Source organism: Sapajus apella, unplaced genomic scaffold (assembly GCF_009761245.1).
Source record: "Sapajus apella isolate SASKATOON/1434 unplaced genomic scaffold, GSC_monkey_1.0 scaffold20, whole genome shotgun sequence".
NCBI lineage: Eukaryota > Metazoa > Chordata > Mammalia > Primates > Cebidae > Sapajus > Sapajus apella.
The window spans coordinates 3,067,474-3,081,599 of record NW_022436960.1 but is presented as its reverse complement, the minus strand read 5'-3'; the positions used below and the strand labels follow the sequence as shown (position 1 = coordinate 3,081,599).

The window sequence follows — 14,126 nt, the reverse complement described above, 5'->3', positions numbered from 1 at the left end:
AAAAAAAAAAAAAAAAAAAAAAAAAAAAAAAAAAAAAAAAAATCAAAGAAAGAAATGAAAGAAGTAAAAAGAAATCCCATGTTCATGAATTAATATTTTAAGATGGCAGTACTCTACAAACGAATCTCCAGATTCAGTGCAATCCCTATCAAAATCCCAGCTGCTGCTTTTGCGGAAATGGGAAAGCTGAAATTCGTATGGAAATGCAAGGGGCCTAGAATACCTAAACAATCTTGAAAAAGAACAAAGTTTGGGGATCCACATTTTCTAACTTCAAAACTCACTACAGAGCTATAGTAATCAAGTCTATGTAGTACTAGCATAAGGATAGATATATAGATCAGTGGCATAGAGTTGAAACTCTAGAATGAAATATTTAAATATATGGCCAATTGATTCTTGGCAAAAAATGCCAAAAAATTCAGTAAGGAAAGAATAGTCTCTTTGAAAAAGAGTGCTGAGATAGGCCGGGTGTGGTGGTTCATGCCTGTAATCCCAGCACTTTGACAGGCTGAGGCGGGCGGATTATGAGGTCAGGAGTTCAAGACCAGTCTGGCCAAGATAATAAAACCCTATCCCTACTAAAAATACAAAAATTAGCTGGGCATGGTGGCGCGCACCTGTAGTCTCAGCTACTCAGGAGGCTGAGGCAGGAGTATCACTTGAACCCTGGGAGGCGGAGGTTGTGGTGAGCCGAGATCCCATTTCAGCCTGGGCAACAGAGCAAGATGACTCTGTCTCAAAAAAAAGAAAGAAGTTGGAGCTGTACCTCACAAATATACAAAAATTAACTCAAAAAAGATAAGAAACTGAAAAGTAAGAGCTAAAACCACAACCTTTGGTTAGGCAGTGGTTTCTTAGATATCATATTAAAAGCACAATCAATCAAAGATAAAATAAACTGGACTTCATCAAAATTTAAAAACTTTTATACTTCAAAGGACCATCAGAAGAGTTAAGAGACAACCTATATAATGGAAGCAAATATTTGCAAGTAATATATGGATAAGAAACTAGTATCCAGAATATATAAAGAACTATTATAACTCAACAATCAAAAGACAACCCAATTAAAAAGTAGGCAAAGGATCTGAATAGACATTTCTCCAAACAAGATATAAAAATTGTTAATAAGCACATGAAAAGATTTTCAACATCACTAGTCATTAGGGAAATACAAATAAAAACCACAATGAGATACTACTTCATACCCATTAGGATGGCTATAAAACACAACGCCATGGAAAATAACAAGTGTAGGTGAGGATGTGGAGAAACTGGGAGCTTCCTATGTTGCTGGTGGGAAAGTAAAATGACACAGTTGCTACAGAAAAGTCTGTCAGTTCCTCAAAGAGTTAAATGTGGAATTACTATATAAGCCATTAATTCTATTTCCAGGTACAGGTATTGATCGACTTACAACCTATGCAACTTACGACCATTCGACTTTACGACCACAATCGCTAGCCATGACTGCTCTGCGTCTGGCAGCGTAAACGTTGCCCAGCTGGGTGTATGACAGTGTGGACCAGCTTCCGGCAGCACTACCATCTCCGCATGCACCATTTCAACTGTTATCCCAGACTCGGTACAGCAATTTGTGTTTTGTGTCTTGGATATTTTTCATCAAACCCCTCCCAATAAACTTCTTATACATTTCGAAGCAATGGACCCAAACATCGAACGATTTGCAAGGATTGAACGGATGGCACACGATGTGTTTCGTCCGTATCGTGAAATTTATGAAGAAAAAAAGAAACATACGATTCAGACAAAGCTCACCATGTTTATGAAAAAACCAACTCCGGTAACCCCAACTGCTGCCTCAGATGACGTCATCAACGATCCGCAGCCAAGCGCCAGCGGCCAATAAAATGTTTCGTATGTGTTTATATATTTTGATATGTTTTGCAATTGGGAAAATGTTTCCTATGGTATTTTTTACACCTGTATTTTGTATTTTTGTATGCACCTGTATTTCGTAATTTTGTATGTTTTGCAAATATTAAACCAGTTGTACTGGTAATGCAGTGTTTTACTTAAACCTGACGAATGTAAAAATAAGAAACAAAATGGTGTAGAGATGATACAAATGGCATAAAATGTACAAAGAAAGTTATGATATATAACAATAATGAAAGAAAATTATGATAAAATATGACTTAAAGATTTTTATAACATCATTTCACAGTACTGTACATATAGCCTACTCAACTTATGACCAAATCGTGTTACGACCGGTCTGTCGGAACCAGTCGTGGTCATAAGTCGAGCACTAGCTGTATATGCTCAAGAGAATTGAAAACATACATCCACCCAAAAACTTGTATACAAATGGTCAGAGCAGCATTACTGATAACCAAAAAGTGAAAATAACTCAAATGTCCATCAACTAACCAATGAATAAACAAAATGTGAGTTATATCTATTCAATGAAATATTATTTGGCAATAAAAAGGAATCCAGTTCTGATATATGCTACAACATGGAGGAACCTTAAAAATGTTATGCAAAGTAAAAGCCAGACACAAAAGGCCACATTACACAATCCTTTATATGAAATGCTTAAATCTATATATAGAGAAAACAGATTAATGGTTGCCAGTTGGGAGGGAGAAACAGGGGATGACTGCTTAACCCATTTATGCCTAGTGTTCCATTATTGGAACGCTAAGCTTGTAGGAGTTATTTATATCCTACTGCTCAAGATGATCGCCAAGGTCTGATTTTTCACAAAAAAATTTTGCCACCTCTGGCATAAATGGGTTAATGGTTAGAGGTTTCTTTTTGGGGTGATGAAATGTTTTGGAATTAGATAGTCATGATGGTCTCACAACCTTGTGAATATACTAAAACCCACTTAATTGTATACTTAAAAAAGCGAGTTTTATAATATGTTAATTAAGGAAAACTTTTTGATTACAATCTGCCCAGAAAGTGGGTTGAGCAAGGCCTGGAGTTCTTTGCAGGTAGAATTCAAAATGTTTGAGCAGACTGCTGGGCTCTGCCCTGGGAGGTATTCTCCTATAATCATGAAGTGCCAGTAGAACAGAACGACCCTATCTCAGATCATAAATTCCATGGACACAGCTTCAAAAATGGTCCTGCCTCAACCCAGATAACCTGTAGGGTGGGAGAGGCAGAAACCCTTTGGAACCTGCCCATATCTTGATGTTATCTACATGGAATTTATGGCTTGAGGTACAGATGCTCTGTTCCACGCATTCTCTATTGGCTTGTCTTTTGGTATGATTTATGAGCAAGTCAATACAATAGGAGGAAGAGGGTTAGGAATTTCAGGAAGCCTACTGTTTGTCATGTGGGAAATGTTGAACTTGGACATATTAATCTCTTTTGTTTTCGTGACATTCTATAATTTATTTACAGCATGTCATCTGGCAAGTCTCATCTGCAATCTATTGATTCCCATCTTGTGAGGTGGGTAGTCTACAAATGAAAAAACTAAGGGCCTGCGGGTGAATGGACAAGCATGATCCCAAAGTGGGTACTGACAGGACAGAGGGTGGATCCCAGCTTTCTGACAGCTGGCCATCACTTTTCCCACAGTGCCAGGTAGCTTATTAAGAGAGCTGTCTTATGATTTTTTGAACTAAAAAAGAGGACAGGTGAGAAGATCTGTGGTGAAGGGCCCCTGACCTGTGTGAGAAGAAGATGCCTCTGCGCAAGAAGTGGTGTGGTCTTTGGCCGGTGGCTCTCTCTATTCGGTTTATTAGCTCTTTGTCAATTTTACTGCTTCCGAACCGAACTGGAAAAAATTGGAAAAAAGACGAGATGACTTTCTTATGTGGCAGGACGTTTAGTGATCAGATATTATTGAAATGAAGGTGAAAAGGAAGTGATCCGTGCACAGTCTTAATGAATGCAAACCTCTTTAGGCCTTCTACTAAATGTCCTTACCCCCAACATAAAAAAAAAGGCCTTTGTATTAAACTAACAGCTGAGATCAGCACGACTAACAAAACAGGAAGTAAATTACAACACAAAATGCTGTTTTGCCTGAGACCGGTTATTCTGATGGGAAACAACCAGAATGTGGTCCAGCTAGCAACTTTTGACAACAAAATACAAATATACACACATATTTATATATATATATTCACTCGAGGTAAAATTTATATTCATTGACAATCATGATTTCTCACATTCTTTATTTTTGAACTGAATTAACGTCTGTCGTCAAGTGAATTTTCCCTCATCGATAGTCTATACTCAAATCATGGAAAATGGCTTTGACTTGGATGAAACATTTTAGTTCTGTTTCTTCTGTGACAATCAGCAATGATCTCAAAGTAAAGACTTCAATGGAATGGCAAAGTCATCACGCTTAAGCTGACTTCCAGCCTTCTAGGTCCATAGCCAGTATCCACTCCAATATCCACTACTGGAGGTGAAATCTAAGTAATCTATAATTGACTTATAGCTACTAAATGTTTTAAACAACCATTTCTTTTCTTTTTTTTTTCTTTTTTGAGACACGGTCTTGCTCTGTCACCAGGCTGGAGTGCAGTGGAGCAATCTTGGCTCACTGCAATCTCCGCCTCCTGGGTTCAAGCAATTTTCCTGCCTCAGCCTCCTGAGTAGCTGGGACTACAAGCGCGTGCCACCACGTCCAGCTAATTTTTGTATCTTTTAGTAGAGACAGGGTTTCACCATGTTGGCCAGGATAGTCTTGATCTCTTGACCTCGTGATCTGCCTGCCTTGGCCTCCCGAAGTGCTGAGATTACAGGTGTGAGCCACCATGCCTGGCCTTAAATGACCATTTCAATAGAGCTTTTCCAAGTTCTGAAGTGCTCAAAAGAAGGGAAAAGCTTCTACTAAGCTGTCTACTATAGATCACTATTTTGAAATTTGTTTTATATTGTTATTTTATTTTAAAATAATCCTTTGGGAATGTTGTACAACCAAAAGATTTTAGGATCCACTTTTTCCTTGGTATTGAAGCTTCACTGAATTTATGATTAACTCAAAATTTAAAAACATTAATGGACTCAACTCAATGGGATCACTTCTAAAAGATGAGGCTTTTTCTGGGAGGAAAAAAGAGGACGTACCAATGAGCTTATCATAGTCTATGCCTTTTGCACTGCTCGTCTGTACTGTCCATGGGTCCACAAAATCCTCTTCAGCTTCTGTGGCGTCTGGGTCATGATTATTGCTAGGTGCTGGGTTCTCTGGAGGACAGTCAGCCTTGTAATCCTCCCCCATGGCAACTTTGTAGCTCATTTTTAATGACAGCAACATCTTTACTGCAGAATCAATTTCATCCTGAAAAAGGAAACAAAAGTGATGGCTAAAAGTATTACTAATAGCTGCTATTTGCTGAATGCCCATTCTCTGGCAGGCACTGTGCTAAATCCTTTCACACATGTGACCTCAGTTAGTCTCACACCAACCCTACAAGGCAGGCATCATTGTCACTGTCCTTTTCCAGCTCAAGAATCTGAGACTCAGAGAGAAGGAGCTTACCCATAGAATCACAGCAAGTCATCGGCTCAAAAGCACTTCATTTTTATCTGTTATTCTCGTGCTACCACGAACACTTTGGGACAATTGCAGTGACACAATATATACTGTCGTTTGTGACAAAGTTCATATGCTAAAGATTTGTCAAATGCCACTGATGCCAGAGAACGTGTGTGACAAGTTCCTTTGAGTATCCTGGAATTCTGCGTTGGAACTAAATTTTTATATTACATGCATTGAATTTTTACATTCAATGTAATGTAATTTTTACATTACATTGAATGAATATTTATGGAAACTTAACCAGTGATGTCACTAAGGATAGTAAGAGCAACTAAAACAGATAAAAGCAAGGACAAAAAATGTAGGTTCTCAGGCTATAAATTAAGGAGGGATTCACTGGGAAAGAGTTTTATCACTACATTTTAGTGTTTTATCAAACTATCCTGAAAAAAAAAAAAAAAAACAAGAAAAGTAAAATGCACCCTTGGGTAGTCTGGAAATCTATTAAAGACTCTTTTGCAGGAGTCCATAGTGGCCACCCCTGGAAGCCTGGTGTTTAAAAAAGCAGGCCTTAATTAAGCTGATTAGTCATGCAATGCCCTAAAGCTCTATTCCGGTAATTGGCCTTGCTGGATCAGATCACAAACAAAGAATATACCCAGTCCAATTTGCTTGCCAAGGGAAATACAAACATTTCCACATACAGTTTACACAGAATGTTCTTTTTTTAAAATCTCCTCAAATTCCTTTTACCATGTACGGAATGTTCTATAAACACCACACTCCATTAAGAGATAGCTGTTGCATCAGATACAGCACCTAGACCAGAGAGGACTGCGATTCCAGAGTGATCTGTGTTTCAAACCACAAAATTATCTAAAACTCATCATTAAAATGAGTCAGATTTGTGGAATTAGTAGCCCAATGGATACAACTCATAGATGAGATGTTTGCCCAGGTTAGATAGGTATGTTTTACCCATCTCATTTCTGTAGTACCTAGGCTCAGTACTTGTAGAAAATAAATGTTTCGTGAGTATAATCTATTCAATTTTCTATGGGAAGGCTTACCTTGCTTTGAAGTACACGGCGGTCAATATCCCTTAATAACTAGCTTCGTTGACATTTCATACTCTATGTGGTCTAATTCTGCTTGTAACTAAGAGGCTCTGTGAAAGTCAAGCATTTAACCAATGTCCCTGCTCAAGCACCATCTGCATTCTGGTATAGCACTGAAATAGACAAGCAGGCTCACCTTGTCTATTTTCTTATAATCAGTCTTAATCAGTGTCTGAACCAGGACACTGAAACAGGATTCAAATGCTGATGTTTGCTGGGTGCAGTGGCTCACACCGTAATCCCAGCACTTTGGAAGGCCAAGGTGGGTAGATTGCCTGAGCTCAGAAGTTCAAGACCAGACTGGGCGACATAGCAAAACCCTGTCTCTACAAAAATAAAATAAAATAAATTAGCCACGCATGGTGGCGCACACCTGTGTTCCTAGCTAATTGGGGGCTGAAGTGGGAGGACTGCTTGAGCCTGAGAGGCAGAGGTTGCAGTGAGCCAAGATTGCACCACTGCACTCCAACTGGGTGATGGAGTGAGACCCCACTTCCCCCAAAAACCAGATCAGTTTTGTTATTTTTGTTTTTTTGGGACAGGGTCTCACTTCAGTCTCTCGAGTAGCTGGGACTGCAGGTGTGTGCCACCATGTCTGGCTAATTTTTAAATTTTTTGTAGAGACAGGATCTCACTATGTTGTCCAGGCTGGTCCCAAACACTTGGCCTCAAGCGATCCTCCTGTCTTGGTCTCCTAAGTGCTCGGATTATAGGCATGAGCCACAGTACCCAGCCAAAAGCCAATGTTCAGAAAAAAAAGCCAGACCCAAGTCTATATACTACTTGATTACATACAGTTCAACCACAGGTAGAGCTAGCCCTGGTGGAAGGAGTCATGGCAGAGGCTGAGGGGCATGAGGGTGGCTTCCAGGTGCTCTATGCTGGCTCTTGATTTGGGTGCTGGTTACACAGATGTGGTCGTTTTGTGAAAATTCACTGAGGTGTCTGCTTATGATCAGCATATTTCTCTGTATTAGCGGTATATTTAGATTTTGAAGTTACTTACACAAAAAGGAGAAGAAAAAGACTCTGCTCTCTTTCTTAGTATCTAAGATGCAGCATTGCTTCTTCAGTTCTGTTCAAACTATTTCCCCTCACAGCCCTCAGATTCTGACTTATTCCCCCTTAGGAAACTCTCTGCTTTAATGAGCTGCTGCTACTGAAGGATGTCAATCTTACTCTTTAGATACACTGGAGCAGAAAAGATCTTTGAGGTCCATGGCCTAGATAAATGGCAGGCCAAGGAAGAGCTGATGGTGCCCTCTCAGAGAACTGGCGCTCCCAATGTGGCTCAAACTATTTTGTTAAAGTTAATTTTTAAAATTTCCAAAAAATCAAATGCTTCTAGTACCAAGACATTTCAGGGTCAGATAGAAATGTACTTTTGAATTTTTCATCATTTAACTCTGGTCTCTTTGTGTAACCTCTGATGTCTTCAACGTGTGCCAGCCAATTGCATTAGTCAAAGAATACACTTGGAAGAGTTATTACAAAATGTATTAAGTTGACTAAAATAATGAACATAATTGCAGTCACTAAGAATTACTAACTAAAAACATTTACTAAATGTTATTCAAATTTAATATTAAATGGACAAAAATAGCACCACAAAATGATGGGCTTACATAACCCCACTGGGTCTTTTATTTATTTTATATTTTTGTTTTAAAACAACTTGGTTTAATCTTTCAAGCCCTACTTGGTGAGTAAATCGCTTTCTGTAAATAAGCAACCTCTTTTTTTTTTTTTGACATTACTTTCATTCAGTGCTATTTATTTCCTTTAAAATACGAGCTGGGTGCAGTGGCTTGTATCTATAATCCCAGCAACTTGGTAGGCTAAGGTGGGAGGATCACTCTTGAGCCCAGGAGTTCCAGGGCACTGAGCTACAATCAAACCACTGCAATCCAATGTGGAAAGAGGGAGACTCTGTCCCAAAACACATACACACACACACACACACACACACACACACACACACACACACACACACGTTTAAATTGGGTACCAAACAGTCAAAGTAAATTACTGAGGAATGTGAGATAGTTGACACCATCTGGTAACAAGCAAGGAAGAGATGTTTGAAAAGAAGATAACAGATAACAGGAGTTGAAAGTGATGGAAGTCGGGCCGGGCGTGGTGGCTCACACCTGTCATTCCAGCACTTTGGGAGGCTGAGGTGGGCAGATCGCCTGAGGTCAGGAGTTTAAGATCAGCCTGGCCAACATGGCAAAACCCCGTCTCTACTAAATATACAAAAATTAGCCGGGCATAGTGGCAGGCGCTTGTAGTCCCAGCCACTTGGGAGGCTTAGGCAGGAAAATTGATTGCTTGAACCCAGGTGGCAGAGGCAGAGGTTGCAGTGAGCCACGACACTCCAGTCTGGGTGACAGAGTGAAACTCCATCTCAAAAAAAAAAAAAAAGAAAGAAAAAGAAAGTAATAGTGATGGAAGTCATGGAGAAGCTGGGGGACCTAGGAGTGGAGGCACCCCAGAAGGAAATAAAATGCTTATATTCCAGTTAAAGATGCATATTGATGATGATACTTCTGAAACCTACTATAACAAAAGCAGAGATTTTTTAAATTTTTTTAAAAGCATAATTGCACAAGAACAAAAGAAAGAAGAAGAGAATGACAGCAACAAGGTTTCAGAAGCTGGAAAGCTGATGGACGACCAGTGCCTAACAGCATGAGAGAAAACAAATGCTAAGACATCGTAGAAATACTGGACAGTGACCGAGTGTACACTGCTATGCAATCGCCCAAAGGCTTAGGCCTTAGTGACCTCGGGTGCTTATAGGAGTGGGGGTGAAAGTGGGTTATGAAAACAGGAGGCTGGTGAGATCCCCTCTCCCCTTGGCCAAGGGAGTGTCACACTTTCCCCTCCATTCCAAGGTTTCATGTTGAGAGACGACAGAGTTACAGGTGCCTAGACTGGGGGAAATCTGCACAGTTGGGGCACTGGCAGCACACAGAGAATAGGGAGCTTCAGGGAAGGATCCCATAACCCTTCTCTCCCACTCAGCCGTGGAATGCTGGCAGCTGGACTCACCCCCTCTGAACAGTGGACTGGGGGAGCTTTCTCTGGGGAATCTCACTTAACTTTAAAGGGGAGCTGCTTGCTCATTCTCCCCTTTAAAGAACCTATGTTGAGAACCTATGTTGATAAGCTCCTCCCCAATAAACAGTCCATCCAGCAGCTTTTTTTAAGTGTACCCCTCAAAACATGAGTAAACAGCCAAGAAACACCAAACATTTGAGAATTGCCTCTAATATCAAAGACAGGTAGAAAAAAATTAAGATGGATAAAGCTGGGATTATCAAGGATGTATAGGACATGTGGAAAACTACCATTAAGATCTCAGAAAAGGATGGTAGTATACCTATGAATCAGGGCAGGGTGCTATGAGAAAACTTCAGGAAGCATACATGCTCCTGGAAGTTAAAAATGACAGGAGAAATGGAAAACAATAGGAGGGTTATAAAATCAGAGAAACAGTCTCCAAATTAAAAAAAGAAAGAAAACAGAAGGGATCAAAGAAATGATGATTTCTGAGAATTAACAGTCATGAGTTTCTAGTTCGAAAGGCATGCCGAGCCCCTATACGATGACATTTCAGAACACTGGAACAAAGAAGATCTTGCCAACTTCCAGAGAGGAAAAATGGAGGCATGGCATCTGGCTTCTCTGCAGCAAGCCCAGAAGCTAGGTATCAATGGAGCAGTGGTTTCAGCATTCCCAGGGGAAATCACTTTCATGATAGAACCCTATACCCAGCCTAGTTATCAATCAAGTTTTAGGTAAAATAAATATACTTTCAGATGGGCAAGATCCCCCCAGGAATATTTCCTTGCAATATTTTTTTCAGAAACAATTGGAAGATTTGCTCTGCCCAAAGAGTAAAGCAAAGAGGAATAAGATGCAGGAGCAGGAAATGGGGCACCCAATCAGCAGGGGTGAAAGGAACTCCTGGGTTGACAGGGAAGAAAGATGCCAAGATGGGCAGTGTAGGAGGCAAGAGTCACCAGTCCAGAGGGAAGCAGGCAGAAGGTTTTGGGAGAGATCACCTCAAGAAGATGAACCTGACATACTAGTTGATATGTGTCGAAAGGAGATTTATCTGACTAGGAAAGGACTTGGAGATACATTATCATTAGTATCATTCACATAAAAAAAGTCAAGCAAACAGAAATTAAGACAGATATTAACTCCAGAGAAAACAAAAGCTGGGTGAGAAAGGAAGAGTAGTCATTCTATCCTTGATGGTTTGAGGGCGAGAAAGGAAGAGTTCTCATTCTATCCTTGATACAGATACTGACCTAACTGCAACTGCAATACAGATGGGGAGACTGACTGGACGGGAAGTGGCTAGGAAAGTACAAATTTTTCATTTCCACGTGAAAGCCCCAACTTGAAAATCAACAAGGAGCAATATAATAAGCAGAATATTTGTAGATATGGGGAGTACATAACCAAAAGACGGGCTAAAAGAATTGAGCAGGAAATAGGGAGAGGTGGACTGGAGGGCCGCTGTATTTCACAAAGGCTTTGAGAACCCCTGACTCTTTTAGATCACAGGCCTCCCAGTGTTGATAAAGGGAAAAACACATTTAAAACTATAACCAAGGCTGGGTGCGATGGCTCATGCCTGTGGATCACCAGAGGTTGGGAGTTTGAGACCAGCCTAACCAACATGGAGAAACTCCATCTCTATTAAAAATACAAAATTAGCCGAGCGTTGTGGCGCATGCCTGTAATCCCAGCTACTTGGGAGGCTGAGGCAGGAGAATAGCTTGAATTGGGAGGCAGATGTTGCAGTGAGCCGAGATCATGCCACTGCACTTCAGCCTAGGCAACAAGTTTGAAACTCCATCTCAAAAAAAACACAAACAAACAAACAAACAAAACACAACAAAATTAGCTGGGTATGGTGGTGCATGCCGGTAATCCTAGCTACTTTGGGAGGCTGAGGCAGGAGAATTGCTGGAACTGGGAGGCAGAGGTTGTAGTGAGCTGAGATTGCACCATTGCACTCCATTCTGGGAAACAAGAGTGCAACTCCCTCTCAAAAAAACAAAACAAAACAAAACAAAACCCAACAACAAAAAATTACAACCAAAACACTTCTGTCATTGAGGAAACCATCTCCTCCAGAGTAACAGCCCTACAGACTTGGGAGGCTCAGCTGCCTTCATGGGGAACCCAACAAAATCACCTACCTTTGATGCATTTCCGGCTTTCAGGGCCCTCACGTGCTCCCCTTGAGTGGTGATGCTGTTGAACAGCTCCAGTGGAGAGGCACAGACCTCACTGTTGGACATGTTAGCCATCTCTCAGAATGGCTGGCCAGGGGTCAGAGGCTTTGTTCAGCAGAGGAGTCAAGACTAGGGAGAAAAGGAGAGCGAGGGAAAAAGAGAGATTAACAAAACACTGCAGCTGTTTTTCCTTTCCTGGATTGAGTCCATTTTTCTGAAAAGGTTGTGAGGTGACTTACAATAAAGGACATGGATGATAAAAAGAGAAGCAGAAATTTGGGGCCATGAAAAAGAGGAAAAGGGGAAGAACAAATGTCAATGATGAGGACTAATGCGGTGACTAGGATTTACTGACTTAAGATCTGCAAAAGAGAGGCCCTCCTAGTTAAGACTGAGTTTGCATTTGGTGATGCCCCCTGTACCCCACCCAGTGCCCAGAACATAGGACTCCTGTTTGCTCAGGGTATAAACACCAATGTGTTTTAATAAACCTAAGTTCACTAGTGCTATACACATTTGGCAAATTACTAAATTACTATATGCTGTTTTTTTTTTTTTTTTTTTTTTTTTTTTTGAGCGCAGTCTCAGAAAGGGTAATCGCACCAGGCTGGAGCGCAGTGGTGCGATCTTGGCTCACTGCAACCTCTGCCTCCCGGGTTCAAGCGCTTCTTCTGCTCAGCCTCTTGAGCAACTGGGACTATAGGTGCCTGCCGCCAAGCCCAGTGAATTTTTGTATTTTTAGTAGAGGTGGGGTTTCATCATGTTGGCCATGCTGGTCTTGAACTCCTGATCTAAGGTGATCTGCTTGCCTCAGCCTCCCAAAGTGTTGGGATTACAGGCGTGAGCCACAGCATCCAGCCACTATTTGCTGTTTATCTTAATTGCCTTGGGGATGAATTCTTAGGCATTTGCAGCCATAACCAATATACTGCTGAGCAAATGTCTTCCACTGCTGGCCAGCTGCTCTCAGACAAAGTGAGCTCTGGGGTGGAAGACAGGGCCTTACCTGTCCTAGGTTCCACATAGGGTAAGGACTGTCTGCAATGTTTCTCTTCCACATGCTGCCTTATTTAACTATAAACCTTTGGAGAAGGTGTGTCTGCACCTCCTGGTAGTCATTATTCACCATTACCCTTGCAGAAGGTAGGGACAGGGCAGACAAAGACTGTGCCGCCAACAACCCCTTCTTGGCTCAATAACTTCCTCTTTCTACTTTTTTTTTTTTGAGATGGGGTTTCGCTCTTGTTGCCCAGGCTGGAGTGCAATGGTGCGATCTCAGCTCCCAGGTTCAAGAAATTCTCTTGCCTCAGCCTCCCAAGAGCTGGGATTACAGGCATGCGTCACCATGCCCAGCTAATTTTGTATTTTAGTAGAGACAGGGTTTCTCCATGTTGGTCAGGCTGGTCTCAAACTCCTGACCTCAGGTGATTCACCCGCCTTGGCCTCTGAAAGTGCTCAAATTACAGGTGTGAGCCATTGCACCCGGCATCACTTCTTCTTTCTGTCAGTTTCCTTACCTATACAATGGCACCACAAGGAACTTCTTCATCTACCCCAGGCTCTTATGAGAACAAAATGAGAAGAAAAAGGCATGGTAGCACTTTGTAAACTGTAAAGCAAGATGTAACTACATTACAAGTGCTGTTATTAATTTTCTTTTGTTTCTTAGGGTTCCAAAGATTGGCTGAACTCCAGCTTCTTTTAACTTGCTGTAAAACCTTGGAGGAGGGCAATGAGAAGGCTAGTGTCTGAGCTGCTAACTTTGAACGCCTCTGTACCTGTTATTGTTCTAAGCACCTTATATGTGTCAATTCACTTAAGCCTTACAGCAGTCCTATGAAATAGATTTATCTCCATTTTATAGATGAGGCACAGAGGGGTTAAAAAAAACTTGCCCAAGGCTTGGCATGGTGGCTCATACCTGTGATCCTGGCATTTGGGGCAATATAGTGACTCTACGAAAAAAAAAAATTAGCTGGGCATGGTAGTGTGCCTGTAATCCCAGCTACTTGGGAGGCTGAAGCAGGAGGATCACTTGAGCCCATGAGTTTGAGGCTTCAGTGAGCTATGTTTGTGCCACTGTACTCCGGCCTGGGTGACAGAGTAAGACCCTGTCTCTAAAAAAAAAAAAAAAAAAATTGTTAGTTAGTGAACCCCAAGGTTCTCTTCAAAAGAATCAGTACGTCAGTATGTTCAGCTTTATTATTTAATTCTCTATTTTAAAGTTTAACTTTCTTGTAGTTACAGTAAATAACCTTTTCC

General features: G+C 41.1%; 1 protein-coding gene and 1 long non-coding RNA gene across 6 annotated transcripts in view; one reads left to right on the top strand and one right to left on the bottom strand.

The window, feature by feature from the left end:
• WARS1 (tryptophanyl-tRNA synthetase 1) overlaps positions 1-14,126 on the bottom strand; it is a 39,651-nt gene that overhangs the window by 20,305 nt on the left and 5,220 nt on the right. For all 5 annotated transcript variants that reach the window (XM_032287403.1, XM_032287402.1, XM_032287401.1 and 2 more), the window contains 3 exons: positions 11,829-11,993; positions 5,074-5,287; positions 3,658-3,766 (listed from right to left, as the gene is read on the bottom strand). In XM_032287403.1, the coding sequence (XP_032143294.1) occupies positions 3,658-3,766; positions 5,074-5,287; positions 11,829-11,939 (434 nt within the window). In that variant the 5' untranslated portion in view covers positions 11,940-11,993. The remainder of the gene's footprint in view (positions 1-3,657; positions 3,767-5,073; positions 5,288-11,828; positions 11,994-14,126) is intronic.
• LOC116557766 lies at positions 5,948-14,075 on the top strand. Its single transcript, XR_004271690.1, has 2 exons — positions 5,948-6,455; positions 13,534-14,075. It is a non-coding gene; the product is annotated as an uncharacterized LOC116557766 (long non-coding RNA).